A 19,639-nucleotide genomic window follows, 5' to 3' on the forward strand; every position below is an offset into this window, starting at 1 on the left:
TCAATAAATGTAACCTGGTATTTTAAAACATCAACACACTGACAGTTCATACACTGACAAGAGTTATTCTCCACAGTAATATGAATGTTAAAAAAAGAAGTAACAAAATCCAATAAAACCCACTTTGTGGATTACTTGAATTGAATGAGAACTGACCCTTTAACTCTGGTAGAGGGCTGATTAAGAGATTAGTGAGGGCTCGTTGCAGAGCAGATAGCAGCTTGGTCAGTAATCACTTAGTAATAAATAATAAAATATCAGAGTGGATCAGAGTGGTCGCAGATACAGACATATGAGACAAAAAAGTTAACAAACAAAGGACCGGGCTCATTTGATCATTTTTACAGCATAACGGAGTGCCATGCTAGACAAACACACACTCGTAAACTCTCTCACTCTCACATGCACACAATCATACCAATGCACGACAGTGGTTAAACATGAAGCATGAATACTAGTCAATCAGTCAGCTTCTTAGAGAGAAAGACAACCATTCTTTGCCTTTTTCTTTACAAATCTGATGTCAAAAAGTCTCTGTTCGCAGGCTCGTACGTGATTGGCTGATTCTGTTCAGACTCGAGTGTGACTGGAGTTGGATTTGCTGTGGTTAGACATTCTGATGAATGGCCTCATATCTTGTTAAAACTGAAGAATAAAAATGCTTCTCCAAAACATTTGAAAAAATTTAAAATACTCTTTTTTTTTTTTGTTTGTTTGTTTCTGTCCCTCCCTCCTCCTCCTGCTGCTGCTGTGCTTCCTCCTTTGACCTCCAAACAGTTCGGCGGTGCAGAGGTGGCAAGAAGACAGTGTTTTCTTGTGATACTTGGCTTATCTGTATACTTGATATTCTGTCTGTGTGTGCATATATGTTAAAATGTCAAATAGTTGTGTGCAAGTGCAAGCCAGTGTGACTGTGTATATGTTGATTTGGTGGTGGAGTCATTACTCCACAGCAAAGCCACATGTCTCCTCCACGGCCGTCAGCAGCTTCTCATAAAGTTTCTCATAAGACTCATAGGGAGGGATATCTATCCTGTTAAAACTGGAGACAAAATCAGGAGAAACATAAGTCGCCCTGCAGTTAAACTGCACATATAACAGAACCTGCATTCTTTATGTGTCCTTACCATGTGTGGGCCTTGGGTAAATTGTCTGTGTTGGCATCTATCAAATGGATGGTGAAGAGCCTTGGTCCTGCAGAACCTGTAGAGCCTTACACACATACATTCTAGTTATCACTGCTCTACTTTGGAAAACAGATTAATCAAGTCATAGTGGAAATTACATTCATATTCTTTGCACATAACTTATTATTTAATCCTAGTAGACAGTGGTGTCAGACGTTTATCTAAAGCTTCTTGAATGTTAATGAATTCTGGCCTATTAATCAGGTCATTTGCAGATGTTTCCTATAGTTATGCCGAGTAAGTGAAACACAAGCTTCCATAAAAAAAAACATAGTAAGTGGTTCCCAAACTTTTTGAGTCTCAACCCCCAAGATAACATACACTGGTGTTTGCGAAGCTTAAACAAAAAAGATAAAGTAGCTTTTGGTGAATTTGGTTCACTGCTGGGACAAAGCGCCTACATGCCCAAAATCAGCTTCTCTCGCTGGGATGAGGCCAAATTCAGATTTTTAATAAGGCACAAGTAATAACTTTGTTCATGCGTTAATCTGTTAAAACATCAAAGCGTGAATTTACAGATTATTCTCTTTACATTAATTTTGGCAGCCTTAATAAAAATCAATTAAAAATTTATTTAATAAATGTGGGCTATATAGTTTTTTTTATAATAATCTGGCGACCCCCTGAAAAAGTTGGGAACCCTAATTTGGGAAAAGCTGCATTAAGTGATGTGTGTGTGTAGTCTCTGAGACAGTGCATGACCCACCCTGCAGCGCTTTGAACCCCTGCAGGGGGACCCGGGTGGAGCCTGTAACAAACTGCAGGAGGCGTCCCCTTCTCTCCTCACTGAAGGCCTCCACCGCCTGCCAGAACCACCGCACCACATTGCTTTCACTTGTGCAGTGTTTCAGGCGGGTGTTGGTCTTCCAGTCTGTGAGGTCTATTTTTCCAAGTCCACCGATTATCAACTGGAGAGATTTAAAGAGGGGGATCAGCTCTCTGTTAGAAATACTGACTTGCAGCTCAGAGACGATAAGCGTACCTCAAGTTCTTTATGGTCAAAAGGTTTGAGGAGGTGCTGCGGGATTAGCTCACTGAATCCCTTCTGAAGAGCCAGAAACTGGGCTTCAATTCCACGCATGAACCTCCAGTTTACATACAGTCTGAAACACACAATTAACATTAACAATTAAATATGTTTCAATAAAAGCTTGTAAGCATTGTTTCCACTCTTATAGGGACAGTGTGTGTTTTTACCTGACGTATTCCTTCTTGTTCTCCTCTGTGACGGGGATATTTCGACCATTAGGTTTAAGTTCATGTTGAGAGAACTTTCCAAAGGCATTGTGCTCCACGCAGAACGTGTGATCGAGGACTGAAGTGATGTCATTCTCTCTACAGACAGGAAATGACAGTAAGTAACACTGAACTGAAAAATCTGTGTGTGTATATAACACACACCGTGTGCAGGACACAAAGTAAAAAAGTAGGTCTGCTGTCACAGAGTTTATTTTTGTGCTGAGTGTGTTTGCTCACAATATCCACACAAGGCTCTTGTGTAGCTCGGGGTCGGTGGTCTCCAGGTCATTGAGCTGGATGGGTTTGCCGAGCAGCTGTTTGTAGAAGGGCAGTGTGAAGCTGCCATTGATGTAATGACCATGGAAGACAGCCAAGCCCATCACACGACCCACAAAGTGGAAATATGACAGGTGGTCCTACGAGAGAACCAGCATGAGACACGAGGTCAGACACAAAGTCTGGATTCAACAATGAAGAGTGTGTTTATTTGTCTATACTCACCGGATTGATGGAAGAGTCAGGGTTGATCTGTAGTGTGTAGATATTGTCTGTGGAGTACTGGAAAAGGCCGTAGTAGGGGTTCAACATCTCATGGCACAGCAGGTACAACCACTCCCTAAACACAACAAAAACAGTAAATCACTCATTACATGTAGTTCGTTTTCTAGCTATTAAAATGGCTACAATCACAACCTACCAAATAGCACAAAATAATGCAAACTGTCTGAGGTAAACTAAATTTACACTGGGTATATTCTGAGGATTTACAATCGTACATTTGAATTCCTACTAAACCTTCAAAATGACTCTTTCAAAAGAAGTTTTTTTTTTTTTAAACATTTTTCTCCCACATTTCTTATGCTATTACGGTGCACCTTTCAAGCTCAAGTGTGAACTTTACATGTCGCGCTTCGCTTGAACTGAAGAACAATAAATAGCTCAGCATTAGTTTACTTTTTGTAAAAAAAAAACAAAACAAACAAATACACCTACACTATTTACATAAAAACACGCATACAGAACTGAAATGGTAACGAGAAAGGTGGTGTAATATCTCGGCCTCTGAAGCCTTGTTTGGCCAATCAAGAAAAAATAAATAGTTTCTAGTAAATTCCCCCCAAAATGAATGAAGTCCTGTCCTCAATTACGTGTTGTGACACCTTCATCCTTCAGTTAAGTCTGCGACTAACTGTATATTTGTATACAAACATGAGAAAAATCTGTTAACCAGATTAGCATCAGGACCATCTTGGCTGCATCTGCTGTTGCCATGTAAACAAAGGTGTTAACAACACATATTGTGACACAAGCAACACAGAAGGGGGCGAACAATCTGACGCAGTGAGCCCAAACCGACGGTTATCCTGTCCACGCGTTACTGCTGCAGTCAGACTCTCTTGTTCCCCGTTTCCCAAAAACAGCATTTGCATGTGGATGAAAGCCAAAAACACGGTTATCAAAGTACCTTTACATGTGTGGACAGAGCCTCCATCTTAAACTGAATAGACTTTTTTTTTCTTTCTTATTTTGCTGTAAAAAAAAATCCCTTAAGCAGTTTGTGGGCAGAAATGGACGCCACGTGATAAATACAAGACACAGAAGCAAACATCACCTGGCCACCCCTCCATAATCCAGGCCCTCTTCTCCTCTGAACTTCACCATCAGACGTTTCTTCAGGTCTTTGGGCCTCATTTTCATTATCTGCCGATATGACTCCTACGAAGAAAACACACATTAAACATCTGGATAGAAGAAGTTATTCAGTAACGTCTGTATTTGTCTGTCTGCATCTATCAGAAAGACCTGCATCTCCTTACCTCAAAGATTTCCTCTCGGGACACCTCTATGCGACAGTGTCCCGCTTGAGGCTGCTGCAGCGACAGCTCGTGGCGAAGCAGCTTCAACTTATGCACCAAGTCTCTCTCATAGCGCGCCGCCACATCTCCATCTCCTCCTCCTACTCCGCCGCCACTCACTCCTCCACCTCCCCCCTCCTCAACCCCCACATCCATCTGGGGGGCCTGGGAGGATTCCTTAGCTTGGGATTGCTGACTGGAATTTGGGAAGAAGATGAAAAGTAGAAAGCAGGACGAGATGGAGAGGTGTCAGGAAAGCAGACAGGATTACATTCAACATTCACCTTATGGAGCTAAATTTGCCATAAGCTCACACTACTGTATATCATATAATTAACAAGTGTTGACAGAGCTGATCACTTCAGGTCCAGTCTGAGTTCAGCTTTACAGTAGAGACAAATTAGATTATCAAGAGATTAGTCTTGGAAACTTATTTTGTACATGTCGGACACTCAGGTGTAGACTGAGCCTGCTATGATAGACAAAGTGTACAGACCTGATAATGGTGTGTAGACGTGGGTCTGTGAACTGTGTGGTTCGGTTGTTGTGGTCCACAAAGTATATGCGGCCGGACACAGTGCTTCGAACCTCCCAGCCTACTGGCAGTGGACCAAGTTCCTCACAGCTCACACTGGCCAGGTCCCTGAACCAGAAGCAGACAATGTTTCAGTTCTCCTTGGATTGTTGTTTACTGGTGGAAGTGAGGGACTATTTTCACATGTTTTTAATCTGTTTTCTTCATCTGAATGTACTGTCTGTTTCCCATAAAAACAGCAGACACTATTATGAATATTCAACTTGTCTTCAGCGAAAGTCTGAGTCTGGTGGGTTACCAAATATAGCATGATTTGTTCTGCTCTGTTTCTGTGTTATATTGTTCTTTATGCCATCACCATCTAATGCTGCAACGACCTAGTTTCTTCCTATTTTCAGTTTGTGCTTGGACTACCTAAGACGAGTAGGACGTAATCGTACCGTGGTATCCGAGGGTCGTGCCAGGTGCTGACACCCGTCTGTGTGTGAAGGAAGTACACCTGCCCCTGCACCGTTGTTCGCTGCTCTGTTTTAAACAGGAAACAATTATATGAAAACTGACCTTAAAAAATGTGACTTATCGGTTTTAAATCCGTTGGATTTATAAGTTTCCGACAGACCGTAGCCCTCTGGCAGGTCAGGCGGTTGATGCCCATGAGGTCTGTTCTGAGGGGTGTGGCCATGACCTCTAGAGTCCTGCCCTCTGATTCGCTGTGTCTGAAGACGGCCCTCCTGACTGGGTGAGTCCAGTCGGCAGTTTCCACCTCCTGCAGCACCGGTGGGGTCGGAGTAGGGAAGCGGTTCTTCACTGAAACACCCCTCAAAAACAGGTCTGTGAACGATCACATAATAAATCAATGAACGAGCTGGTGATGCTACACAGAAAGTTAGCGTATGACATTGTCTGCATAAACATCTATTGACAGACTCACCCATCATTTTCTAAAAGTCCTCTACAGTCCACAACAGGGCCGCCGCTACCAATACGGTCTCGCGTCTGTAAGCTCACTGTCAAACAGGCAGAATGTGGAGGTCAGAGGGACAGTTTGGCAGAGTAGGAGGGTGGGATATGCACACAGAGAAAGAAAAGCAACATGCAGGAGTCAGTTTGACAAATAATTTATCAGCGTGTCCAGACTTACCGACAATCTGCCCCCTCACTGCATCACTGTCAGAAGGGTTCAGCTTACATAGATCTAGACGCTGGTCTGGAAGAGAAAGAACATTTATGTTTTTACTTAACACAGATGTGGAAAAAACTGGAGCATTTGTTAAAAAAATACATCCATTTCAAACAGGAGCTAAAGAAATAAACAAATAACTTACATCCTGTATCTTTTAGCCTGCTGATGGCATTAGAAAGCAGTCGTATACAACCCAAAAAACCTGCCCCCTGTCGTTTATGGATCTTCTTGTGGTTCCATATACTGATGGTGATGGAGTCTGTCTTTCCAATGTAGCTAGTTTGGAGGGGGTGGAAGACATGATTAGACTTCTATCATTTCACCCAAGTTTTGTTTTTAAAATCCAGCTGGACTCTAGATGAGCTCATATGGATGTCACCAACTATTTATTGTAATATAACAGTTTATGGATGCTTTTAAATGTATTGTGACAACTACATGAAACAAATGTAAATAAGAGACTCACAGGTCATAGTGCTGATTCCATTTGGGGTCCAGTGTGCTCTTGACCGTGTCTGTGGAGTGGCATTGACCCGATCCGTCCACCACAACTTTGGCAAATGGATCCGGCAGGCCTGCAAGAACAAGACAGTCATCAGATTTTGAAATGTCCCATTTGAAAAACATTAATGCCACTCTGTTTACGACGATTATCTGATGAGACACAGATTCTAACTGAAACACATCACCTCATTGTGAATACCAATAATTAAGAGAGAAGAATAAGCGTGTAGAAGACTGGAATAAAATACTTACGAAAGAAGTCTTTCTTTGCGAGGTTCTTGGCACACAATACTGAAAAAGATTAAGATAAAATATGAACAAAATGCCACATACACCATTGTTTCTAATCTGAGTGTGTAGGCTGCTAAAATGAATTCTTGAGCATAGCAGGAAAAAAAAACTCTGAGGAGGAAGAATGATTAGGATAATATATGAATGCCAGGGAATGGTAATGAGCAGAAGAGCTTGTGTGGCATGCTGACAGAGTGAGCAGTAAAATGCAACCACGCTGTTTCAGGACCTTTGCACACACACAGGACGCCCACAGCAAGAGTGGGAGAATGCCTTTGCTGCCACATTATCTTTGTAGATGTAGTAAGCAAAGCTGAGCGAGTAAACATAGTCACCTCCGGTCCTCTCAGAGCTAACACCTAAAACAGAACTGAACCGCAGCTCATTTTGTGGTCTACTGTTCCTCTAATGGTGCTTTTACACCCACCCTGTTTGATCTGGATTTTTCTGTTAAGTCTGGACTCAAGTTACAGGTCCAAATTGTCCCACAGACCACAGTTCAGATCAAACAGCTAAAATCTGGTCTAAATCTGTCCTCATATTGCTGCTGGCTGTGTCAGTTTGATGCATCCACTAAAAAAAATAAATAAATAAATAAATACATTTTTTAATGTTACAGCATGATCCACTTCTCCAGCTTTGTTGTACCTATTCCAAGTGTCCTATTTGATTATCAAGACTGATGTCATGTTTTCGTTACCCCGTAATAACTAAGGTGTCATTTGACAGTTTGATGACAAAATGATGGATAAACTGTGGCCAGAAACAACAATGCGAACCATGAGCCTCTGATTTCAATTGATCCAACAGTAACATGACGATGCCTTGTCTGAATGAGCACTCTGGTGCTTTTTAATAACATTTTGCGATGGTAATCTGACTACTGCAAAACCGTACCACTTTCCACACAGCACAAGTCTGAGCTGCTGCAGTTACACTGATGGCCAGGCATGCACTGCAGCACCTTAATTTGGCTCCTGATATGCCATTCAGGGGAATCCAACAGATAGCATTTTCAAACAAATAAATACTACTTGCTGGTGCAAGTTTTCCTACACCACGCTAACTTACAATAATTAGCCACATAACTCAGCTCTCAAGTGTCTGAGCTACATAAGAAAACTCTTAAAATAAAGTGTTTGAGCTGCAGTTGAAGCTGATGTTCTGATCATGTCCACAACTATTTTATTAAAATGCAACATGCCTGTAAGCTGAATCTTTTTATGTACAATCAAAATACTATGAGAAAGCTGTAACTTTAGAAGGACTTAAAGCAGTACAGCTTCTCATCTGATAATTAATGCTGACAGTGGAGAGCTCGCCCTCAGGTGAATTAAGAGATAAAATGTTTCTTGTATTGGTAACAACTATATTGTTGAAACTAAACCTACAGGAAGAGGAAATGAAATGTTTTAGTTACTCACCTACTGTTCAACATGCTTCAACATGTAGAATGTGATATTTTCAGTTTCTTCCATTCACCACTGGTATGCTTAAAACAGCCTGATTTACTGTGATCTCTAAGAAGCGTTGTTAGTTAATGTCTAAATGACTGAATGCCATTGCTTTAACAGTTCAATGAAACCATTAATGTCATGTACCTCATGTGTCAAAGGGGCTTTAGATGCACTGCAGTATTGTTCGGTATTAACAGGATTTTTTATTCATTTATTTATTACTTTTTGGCTCTAATAGCCAACTTAGAAGTTAGCCAGGCAGATTTAGGATGTGGTTACTGTGGTGGTGAGATGTGTCTGGTTTAGCCGAGGCTATTTCCTGTGATTAACCCATGGAGAATGGCTGGAGGATATCCTTCCCTGTTCCCCGTCAACCCCTTCCATGTCTCCTCCTCCTGACTCACACATTCCACACCGAGGTCTCATCTCTTCTTCAGAAACATTAAAAGAAACACAGTCAGGGGAAAAAATAATAACAGTAATGTGTCTAATCTTTCTCTAACAAGTAGAAGAAACCAGTCCTTTTTCACAGCTTCTGCTGTACTATCCACACCACTAATCTTCCAATCTCTTGCCAGTAACAGGAGGCACCCATAATTTCACCCATTCACTCCCTTTTTGTCCCCGTCCCCCTGCTTCTCAGCCGGCGCTTCAACTGACTCTGAATGTGTGACAGTCCCTTTCACAGAGTCTCAGGAAATTCCTCATTCTGCCAAGGTCATTGCTGGTAAATACACAGCGACAGCTCGGCTGGCTTTCAATGCCCCACTGATTTTTCTTCTTTTTTTCCTGTCTGTGGGGGGAGCAGTATTTAAAGCCTTTCTCTTTTCCCAAAAAACCCAAAACAAAACAAAACAACAAAAAAACAGAAGAAAATAAAAGCAACAAAAGAAAAAAAAAAGAGTTGGAAGTAGCAAGCTGAAGAACAATCCTGTTAACCTGTAATGAGGGAAGAAACTGAAATGGTTTTTTTTGGGAGATGATGGAAAAACTGAGCATTTTCAGTAACAGGCTATCAGCTCCTACAGGAATTTAACGTTGCATCGTATTTGCAACACAATCAACCATCTTTTGTTCTAAGTTTTGTTCTACTCTTTGACTTCTACCTACAGAAACCAAAATCCTTAAACAGTGGCTGGAACCATAAAACTATCCCTGAAACTATTTAAAAATCACAGAAAATGATCAGTACTTTGGTACCAGCGTTCTGTATATAATTTATAATCTGATAAACAAACATTAGATGAAGCAGATTAATCTGTCTGAGCATTTACAGACTGTGATGTGAAGTAGTCTGATCATGTTTGTTTTACATCTCTGTCATTTCCTTTAGAGACATTTATTCTCTCAATCCTAAAAAAAAAAAACCCAAAACAAACAAAAAAACAGCTGTCTGAGGGCATGTGGGTAAATATTTCACCCACTAATAACATACCAAACAAACATTAGAGATGAGGAATATGTTTCTATGCTGAGATACACAAATACAGTCAAATCAGGTGGTGAATGAAAGAAAAAACTAAATAATTACAAATACATCTTTGGTGGCCTTTTTCACACATAATGTCTTCTTCCATATTTCTATATTTAATTTGTGAGCAACTGTGTAAACAGGCTCCTCCTAGGCTCACTAAATAAGAGGATTACAAGTTGTTATTACTTCTTTAGAACGCATGATTCCTCTTTTCTTTTCTCATTATGGTTGCCTTTTATGCTTTCCGTGTCCTCTTTCTACTCATTTCTCCGTCTCTCCTGTGAGAACCCTGCACCCAGCCATTGTCCAGATGCTGCTCAGCATTGTGTTTGGGCAAGTTAGTGTTCAATCCGGTAAGCTGGCACCGAAATCTAAGCAGCACGTGTTGCTTCCACAGGCAAATTAACATTATCCTGCTGAACCACTGACGCATTCAGCAGATGCCGGCTCTCCACAATGAACTCCTTTCAATTATAAACAAAAACACCTCTCTCCTACTTTTTGACCTACTTATTTGCAGCATTTTCTCTTGTTCCATGTCCCTGAATTCAATTGCTAGTTTTCATTTTCCCAAAAACAAAATTACAAACACACACGAACGAGGGGTGATTTGAGATTTTCTCTTGGTACTAAACAGCAAAGAGGAAGCTTTGTCCTTTTCTAAGGATGCTCTGTTAAGGGTTAGGGAAGGCAGGATGTGGAACGTTGCTGACAGGAGGTGGCTCACGAACAGCATCCCATCTAACCGGGGAGGAAAAAAGGCTGCAGAGATGCTCCCACTCTGTATAGCAATCTTTCTGAGGAGAGCGAGGAGCTGCAACTATTACTGCAGAGGACACAGCAAGAACTGCTTCAAGGACATGTCATTTTATTACTCTGAGTGTAACAAGTCCAATTTAATGATAAAATCAATGAACAGAATCGCCTCTTCAGCTTAGAAATCTGAGACTCTTGAGAAAAATCATTCAAGATTTCCAAAAAGGTTTTAAAATGACTTCTGTACTGAACATTGCATATGCACATGGCTGAAATAAGTTGTTAGCGTTGCACTTTGTGGACACCTTTGTCTATTTTATGTCATAACCAGCAGCACTTACAAAACCAAAATTATATCCAGCAGGGTGGATGGCTTGTTTTCCTTGGAATTAGATTGTTATTGTGCACTACGTTATTACAAGACAAATTAGTAGTTTAAAGATTTCACACTTGAGTTGTTCAGAGAAGGCTTGTGCTAGCTCCCCATGTTTACACCCGTCAACTATGTTTGAATATATCAAAAACATCTAAACAAACTGTGAGGTTTGCATTAACTTTACATTGATGAGTGGGGCTTGTTATGGCCCAAAATGATAATAAGCCTTTTGGCACCTCTTGCATGTTGTTGAAAGTCTTTCGAAGTGTATGCCCTTCTTTTTTCCACCCATCCATCAGTTATGATACCTGATTGGCTGTGTAATGTATCGGCAGCGAAGATGGCTGACGGCTAACTTGAACATTTCCCGGACCACATCTTGCCATTTGTCATCTTCATTTCTCCCAAACAAGCAACACTGAAGACCAACTGAACCAGGAGAGACCACTCCTGCTTGAAGTTGCAGAAAACAGTATATGCTGCTATGTTTACTTTATTTAGCGGTCCGCTGCTATATCTTACTGAATGAAGTACGCTCTGGAATAATGAGCTCTGTCTTTCTGTGCTGGCTCAGAATGACTGTCCTAGATAATAGATGGAAGTTGTCTTTGTGGTCTGTTTATTCCAAAGCTGGCAACTCAGAAAAAATCCTCTTGTAGGTGCTGGTTCTCTAGTGTCTAAGAGCCCTTAGCCTGTGTGTGTGGCCGTCATGTTACTGTCAGGGTCCCTGTGCTAGCATAAGCTGTTTTCACACAAAAACATCGGATATTTTCAGGAGCAATATTTAGACAATTTATTTCAAACTTGCTCTGAAGGTGTTGTTCACACATGACCTTCATGATGAGATTTTCTGCTGGATATGTCTTCTCGCACAGCAGAAAATATATTGCAATACTGTCTGAGCAAAAAATACAGAAGGAGGAACAAAATGTGGGGAAAAAACTTGCAGACAGAGAATGTCGTGTGAGCTTTCTTGACTGATGTTCCAGATTTCTTACAGGACAGCTGGCTGGAAAACCTCAGCAAACAAATCAGGAGTGAACATTGCCGACATTTGCATTCTCACCTGCAACCTTCTGAGAACATTTCAGGTTATTTTCAAAGGTTGCAGTGCAAGTGTCAAATCAGGTATAGACATTACACATGTTGATGGAACCCAAAATGTAGCTCAAAAGGTATCTGAATGGTCAGCAGCCATGGCAATTAAAAAAAAAAAAAAAAAAAATATATATATATATATATATATATATATATATATATATATATATATATATATATATATATAAATTATTCTAGTGTGAAATCTTTTTTTTTTTTTAAACCTTAAGCGCTTTTCTTTCTGACATTTAAGCTTATCGGCCATAAAAATATAGTAGTAATAATAGTAATAATAATACAACAGAAACAGGAAGACTCAACAATCACTATGGGTCTAGCTAAAAAGAAACTTCATAAACACAACACAGTCTCTGACCCAGAGTCAAACTCGCCACAGACACACAGCCCTTTCTGATGTAGGCCAAATAACCGCTCTGCCTGACAGACTAAACAGAGCTGGCCGGCCTGGCAGCAAAGCGCTCCCATTGGCTCAAAGCACATTCCTCACCCAATTAGAATTCCAATCATACCTGTGGGGGCGGGGCACATTCAGGGGGCAATAACCTCTGTTTTCATCCAGAGCTGAAATAATGAGGGACTGCCTCTGCTTCTCTCCTCATCAGAACTCATGTAAAGCACCACTTTTTATTAACTCATCTCTTGTACTTTTTTTTGGATATTATTTTTCATATTTTACATTCATAATTACTATATTACAGTCCTGGTATTACTGGTTTTCTCAAGTCTCCTAATTATTTATTTGTATAATGGGAGATTTTGCAAGCACATAACTACATGTTCCATACCTGATCAGGGAAAAACATCTTTAAAACTAGTGTAAAATGTTCTATAAAGAGGTGGATCAGAAGAAGCTGAAGAAAAGCGAAGAGGCTGACAAAAGTTATTTAGATCTTCTTAAGAAGCTGTCTAGAACAACTCTAGCCGTGATTGTGATGGCTAAACCATTCGACTTGCTGGCGGAGAAATTCAAGATGCTGTGAAGCAGGGGGACAGAACTAGTATAGGCTACTAACAATTGGATCCAACATTGGCATTTCCTACACTGAATGACACCAATCTCGGATAACGATCGTATCAAATCTCTCTATCGTGTAAGCACACAACCGATTAGATCACTTTATCTAGCGTCCATGTAAACATTTCAGCTGGCATCTCTTATCAGACTGATTTCAAACGAATAGATGACACATTTGTCCATGTCAATCTAGCTAATGACTGCCAATTCATTCCGTTGTAGAGTTAATGCATTTATTGAATAAGTGAGTCAGTGACACTTTGACTGAAATGCAGTAAACAGGGTGGGTGCTGAATGCTGTTCTCTGCATCACACCGGTGAGCAGCAGTAGTTCACGTCTTTGGTGTAATCAGATGGACAACCGAAGACCAAGTGAGCACTGCAAGCCCAGTGTCAGGGCATAGCCTTCCATTTTGTACAGCCGATTGCATGAATCCAGGCTGCTCGCTGGTGTTTCTTCACAGGTAAGCGGTGAACACTTATTTCCTGATCTCTAACTTCTCACCTCAACAATTTCAACAGTCAAATACACAACTGCCCAGCATCACTCTAATTTCACAAACAAATAACTTAGTTCACTTAAAAGCTGTGCTTTCTCTACTCTAAAAGCAGTTTTGTGCAAGTAACGTATGCACAAATTAAGAAAAAGGTCCGTTGGTTAATGATAGAAGACATCCAAAATCCAAAAGTTGGATGTAGAATTTTTCATCAGTTTAACTATAAAACACGACTTCATTATTAAATCATACAAATTTTTGTTTTACAAATGTTGTGTTTTCCTCGATTCTTAATTGTTATAACTTTATTTTCTGTTTAAATTCCTAATCTCTTTAAAAATGTTGGATTCAAAAGTTTCTATTAATTCTGGGATCTTTGAGAATAATTTTACTATCACGGGATTGCAGATACACTGTAACAGCAGCTGGATGAACAAATAAAAATGCCCAATTCACACCATTATTTACTCATTATCTTCCACTTTTAGACTCAGTCTCGAACATCATGCTGTGCACATTTAGTTTGCAGTGTGTTATTAGTACCTGAGTGGACAATCAAAACCACAAAGTAATTGTCTTGGAACCTGACTTTTAATTTTTAATGACTGCATTTCTACAATGGCAGGACTTCAATCACAAAGCCAAGTATTACAGCAACACCATGGGAACCCAAATAAATGGATCTTCTCAAGGGTATAGTTACATTATTTTTAACAGTAACAGGCATAAAATGAATGGAAAATTACAATTAGATATCAATTAATCATCTACTAAAATATGACTGTCACAGTCCTTTTGAATAGTTGCTACTTAAGAAAAGCTAAGCAAATGTGTACTCAAAAGAAATGAAAGACTATGTACAATAGCAACATTAATAATAATGATTAACTTTCTGTTCCCTCCAGTATTTGTCCATACTAACCATATCAATAAAACTTTCGTTCTCCACAAAGCAAATTCTGGTTTGTGCTTGTTCAGTTTTGGATCAGAAGAAAGCCAAGCCGTCTGCCCAGCGGCACAGAGAGGTCATTTCCATTTGAATAGAGGCCCCTCGATGCCTAGTGGCGTTACATTAGCTACAGTAAACACCATTGTTCCAGCTGTGTCTGTGTATGAGCAAGAGGTTGAAGGAGAGACTCTTCTATGCCCTACGAGGAGACTCTGACCCAAAAAGTGAATACATCCCTCAGATAAGTTGAGGACGTGATCCCCAAAAAGTGAACTTCTCTGGGTCGGAGTAAGTTCAACGAGTCCAGCTGCAGCTGACACAGCAGCGAAATGCCAATCGATACCCACTGGTAAACTAGGCTAACATGCCACAGTTAGAGATAAATCAATTTGAAGAGAGGCTGCATTTCATACTTGCTTTCATTCTTGCAACAGAGAGTGTCGCATTCATGAGAAGCGATAGGTAAGGTTAGTGGTCACCCCCGAAAAATGGGTGTAGCTAGCAAGCATTAGCGGTCAACATTAAATACAATGTTACTACCAGCTAACGCTAACTGGCTAAAAAGCTGCTATTTGTACTTAATAAAGTATGTTTCAAATGTCTCTTTTCCAATAACTTTAAAACAGTGGATTAGTCGCCTGCCGCATGTGTAAAACATAGATATATTGACTGCTTTTCGACTGTCCTCTCGGTAATTTTGTTAGCATGTCAGCTAGCAAGCTAGCACTTGTGCTGCTGTTTGCTACACAAAAACCGGATGTTTGGACATACAAGAACAGAGCCAAGACCCTCGAAGAAACTTGGTGATGCCTTGTTCGGTTTAATAAGGTCTATATGTTCCAAGTGCGGTTAGTAAAGAACACGTTTCAGCTCAGTTAAAACATGCAATGTAAGCGATTTCTTTTGGTCTCGTTTTTTACCTGTCAGTCGGATTTTGATGCTGGACCCGTTCCTCCGACTCCCAGGATTCGACATCACTCCGGGAAAAAAAGATCACGTAAACTTCCCGTTGGAGTCGTCCAAAATCACAGTTTCGCCATAAAATGGGACTGTGAATTACTATAGAATAAAATCATGCGATTTGTTTTTGTTTTCTTCACGGATTAAAATGTATTATTTCACCGCAAAGTCCTGCGCTCCTTTGAAATCCTACAACACGGGAGAACATTTTCGGGCAGGCTCAAGCACGTAGCCAACTGACGTCATGTTCTTAACGCTACGTGCTCGCCCCTGTAAGCGTGAACGTTCCCATGGAAATTACATTCTTGCCAGTAACTTTTGTTTGAGGTATTTATATGGGATAAATAAATAAATAAACAAACAAATAAATAAGTGAGGGATTCTACCATTCCCAAGTCTACCACTGACTTCCTCAATGCCACTAGCTCAGTCTAAGGTATTTTAATCTCTTTCAACATCATCACAAATTAATGAATATCTTGTTTGTAAAGGAATGTGTAGGATGTGCCTGCATTTTTATGGGTATTATCTTCTCCAACATGATTTCCAACAATCCGAAGATCAGTTGTGTAGGTTCTTGTGAATTATTGCAAGGCTCGTGGCATGTTGCTTTTTCATTGTCGCCCACACCCTACCCTTCCTAACTCTGCCTTCTGTATCTAATTTGCATTCAGTTTTCTGAAAAAAACTAAGTGAAATTGGATACCAGTTGTAGTGAAAAGAAAATCTTAATATTCTCTAACAGCAAAAGAAAAAGTTTTTTACATTATTGCATTTTCTGAAGCTGTGCTATATGCAAAAAACAGGCCCTAAAGAAAGCTATTTCAGCTGTGAATAATAAGTTGATGTTTAGTAATATCTGTATTTAAACTAAATGATGACACATAGTGTGCTTTTAGCAAGCCAGTATTGAAATTAACAATTAAAATATTAAAACCTTCCATAATCTTGAAATATAGTATTTAAAAGAAAATAAAGGCAACCATATTTGACCATATTCTTTGGATGTGCTCCACAGTTCATCTTAAAGAATATGTAGTTTTTTTTCTGTTGTAAGTTAATGTAAATCCTTCCCATTGAAATGCTGTAACCCATTAGGGTTCATCCACTGGTTGCAATTACTGCCAAATGACTTTACAATATGTAGCCTTTGTTATAGCCATGTGTTTAGCTTGACTTATAGGGTGTACGGGGGTACTTCTTGTGCATCAGAGATGGTTAACAGTAAAATGTTTGGCTTTAATTAAGGTGATATAATTGCCCAATGACTCAGACATCATATTAAGATAAAATGGGTGCATTTCTTTATCTACAAATGATTGAATATCCAGTTAGTAGCTTTTACAACTTTATCTGCAGAAGGGTTGAAGAGTCTAAAGCAGGGCTATTCAATTCGGTCCTACGAGGGCCACAATCCAGCAGGTTTTCCATGTATCCCTGCTTCAACACACCTGACTCAAATTAATTAGTCATTATGCAGAACTTGATTGGCTGTTAGATCCATTTAATTTGATGCTCGTGTGCTGAAGCAGGGATACATGGAAAACCTGCTGGACTGCGGCCCTTGTAGGACCGAACTGAATAGCCCTGGTCTAAAGCCTATACCAGGTTACACTGAATGAGAGGTGCTGTACACTGAATATGTTGGTGTTCCATTATAGGGCTAACTTAGACAGACAGGCAACTATCCATGTCCAAACTCATAATTACAGCCTATGGACTGTAGGAGGAAGGAGAACCGCAAGAAAACCCGTGTGGTCATACGGATAACATCTCAACTACTGGATACAACCCTGGAACCTCATATGTGCTGCCCCCTTATCTGGTAATGTAAACTGTATTCTATGGGATGCTAAAAACATTTGTGAAAGACTGAAGGAAAGTGAGGTATCAGGATTATGGCTACTGGGATTTGGCTTTACCAGCGTCGGAGTTAGCTGCACGCCTTGCAGTATTAACTGAAGGGAACAATGGACCCTCTCTCTGCAAGCTGTTTACAGCAGACTGCAAATCCACATAAGCACTGAAGCTGCTCACACACTTCCAGAGGCTAGGTGTACTTACACACACGTGTAGTTTCAACTTTACTTTTTTTTTCATCTGTTGAGCTGTCTGAGTCAAATATCCACCTCCTCAACACACTCACACACACACTCACCCTCTGACTTGTATTCACACATGCCCTTGAAGTGATTACTTCCACAAAGATGTAAGTAATGAATTTGTCACTGTCATCTTACTCTTTATAAAAGTTTGTGGGTCAGAGGTTTTTCCATGTTTCACTTCATGACTGGATCAATTATCTTGCTGTGAACACACATAGGCATAGAAGTGCACACGGTTAATGAGCAAATGTGTGATATGACAGAAAATTAACACAAGAAAACAATTTCAGAGAAGTAATTACAAGAAGAGAGGAAGGGAATGAGGATGAAGGACAACAAGGAGAGCGAATGCTCCATTTGTGCTTGACCTAAAATTTTAACTCAGTAGAAAAAGCTGGTGTTTGCCAATCACAAGGTCAGTGGTTTGATCCCCGGCTTCCTCAGTGCACATTTTAATGTCCCTGGGAAAGCTTTTGGACCCTACTTTTCCTCTTAGTGGAGTGTGTATGACAGAGGGAAAAGCACCATATTAGATGTAGGACTGTTTAGACTAAGAAGTGTTGTGTAGGTGTGTGTGAATGGGTGAATGTGGCTTGTAGTGTAAATGTACTTTGAATAAACAAACCTAGAAAGTGCGAAATAAAGAAAGTTAGTTTACAAAAAAAAAACAGTTATTTTTCAGACTATAACAACAATGCTTTTAAAATCTGAAAAATAGACTAGAACATATTAGAAGAGAGATGAAGTGTTTTTTATTAAATCAAACTATCAAATCCCTTAAAGCTGATTCAATATGTATTTTTCTATCCATCCATCCATCCATCCATCCATCCATCCATCCATCCATCCATCCATCCATCCATCCATCCATTTATTTGAGGTCGGGTCACAGAAGTAACAGGTTCAGGAGACAGACCCAGACACCACTCTCCCCAGCAACACTCTCCAGCCCATTTTAGGGGATCCCAAAGTGTTTCCAGGCCAGAAGGGATATATAATCCCGCCAGCAGCTCTACACCAAGCTCCTCTGGATCTATGAGCTCCTTAGTGTGGTGGAGGGGTTTGGGTGCAATGAACCAGGTGGGAGGTAAAGCTGGGGCCTGGGTGGGCCAATTCCCAGTGTGGTGGACTTTCTACGTGTTAGTCTTCTTTTGAGGAAAGGGAGCAACAGCTATTTCAGTTCTGAGGAATCAAGTTAAGTTTGAGGCAGCTTTCTGAATAAAACTGTAGGGGAGAGTAGATGACACACATACTTTAACATGTACAACAGATAGTAGTTGGTTACTCTAAGTCTCACTTCAGCAGTTATTTTTATCCTAAAAACTGTGTGTGTTTAAAATATGTGCTCCTGAGTTATGTATGTTTTAAAGGTTTGCTATAAAAATCTTCTGACTTCAATTGGCTTGGATATGAGGTTGATAAATGTGATTGGGGCAGGAATCTATAATACGAATACTTTATATCCCATCCACATCTTCACTCACTAGCAGCTGCTAGCATCCGCTAACTCAGGCAAGCTGTGTCTTGGCTGCTAGTGGTTAGCACCTGCTTTGCTAATCGCTAATAGCTTTTGCTATCTAAATAAGCTACCAAAAATAATGAGGGGAAGTGTGAAGAAGTGGAAACTTTAGGAGTATAAAGGGCTATGAAGCAGATCACTAGAATGGTAGGGTGGATGAAAGAGGTGGTGTCAGTCTGAGTGATAGCTTTCCAGGGAACCGCTAAAATGTTTTGGACTGAAAAGTTCCTAAAACTTGCATTGGTAATCTCTTATTTAAAACTTGTGATCACAGCAGGAAGGAGAAGGCCTCATATATAACATATATAAGTATAACACCTCATCACACACACACACACTCATAGTCCTTTTGGGGCCTTCTGCATTAAAGTCAATAACTGCATGTTGCTGAACTAATGCCTTCCTTTTTTTTTTTTTAGCAAAACAGCTTATTTTCTTCTTCATTGCAATTATCACCTTCTATCTAAAATAGACAGTAGATTAGCTGGTAAGCCATTTGGCTGGCGAGGTTTTGGGGCAGTAACAGCCTGGGATCATGTGGACCACATGCCGTTCCTAGTTCCCTGAGAGAAAGAGCGCCTTGATGCTATGAATAAACCATACAACATCAAGAGGTT

At 40.2% G+C, this 19,639-nt stretch overlaps 1 protein-coding gene across 2 annotated transcripts; it reads right to left on the reverse strand.

The window, feature by feature from the left end:
• Positions 1 to 678: 678 nt before the first annotated feature.
• smurf1 (SMAD specific E3 ubiquitin protein ligase 1) lies at positions 679 to 15,628 on the reverse strand. Of its 2 annotated transcripts, none has more exons than XM_042007890.1 (18): positions 15,359 to 15,628; positions 6,757 to 6,795; positions 6,467 to 6,575; positions 6,143 to 6,276; positions 5,959 to 6,024; positions 5,749 to 5,824; positions 5,437 to 5,648; positions 5,258 to 5,342; positions 4,779 to 4,925; positions 4,244 to 4,478; positions 4,039 to 4,142; positions 2,928 to 3,042; positions 2,664 to 2,842; positions 2,385 to 2,522; positions 2,170 to 2,290; positions 1,894 to 2,095; positions 1,128 to 1,203; positions 679 to 1,042 (listed from the first exon to the last, which is right to left on the reverse strand). In XM_042007890.1, the coding sequence occupies exons 1-18, from the start codon at positions 15,411 to 15,413 to the stop codon at positions 943 to 945; spliced, it is 2,193 nt and encodes a 730-aa protein (XP_041863824.1). In that variant the 5' UTR covers positions 15,414 to 15,628; the 3' UTR covers positions 679 to 942. The 2 variants fall into 2 exon arrangements, with proteins under 2 accessions (XP_041863824.1, XP_041863816.1); XM_042007882.1 differs by having other exon boundaries at positions 1,128 to 1,212.
• Positions 15,629 to 19,639: the final 4,011 nt, after the last annotated feature.

Source organism: Melanotaenia boesemani, chromosome 2, assembly GCF_017639745.1.
Source record: "Melanotaenia boesemani isolate fMelBoe1 chromosome 2, fMelBoe1.pri, whole genome shotgun sequence".
Lineage (NCBI taxonomy): Eukaryota > Metazoa > Chordata > Actinopteri > Atheriniformes > Melanotaeniidae > Melanotaenia > Melanotaenia boesemani.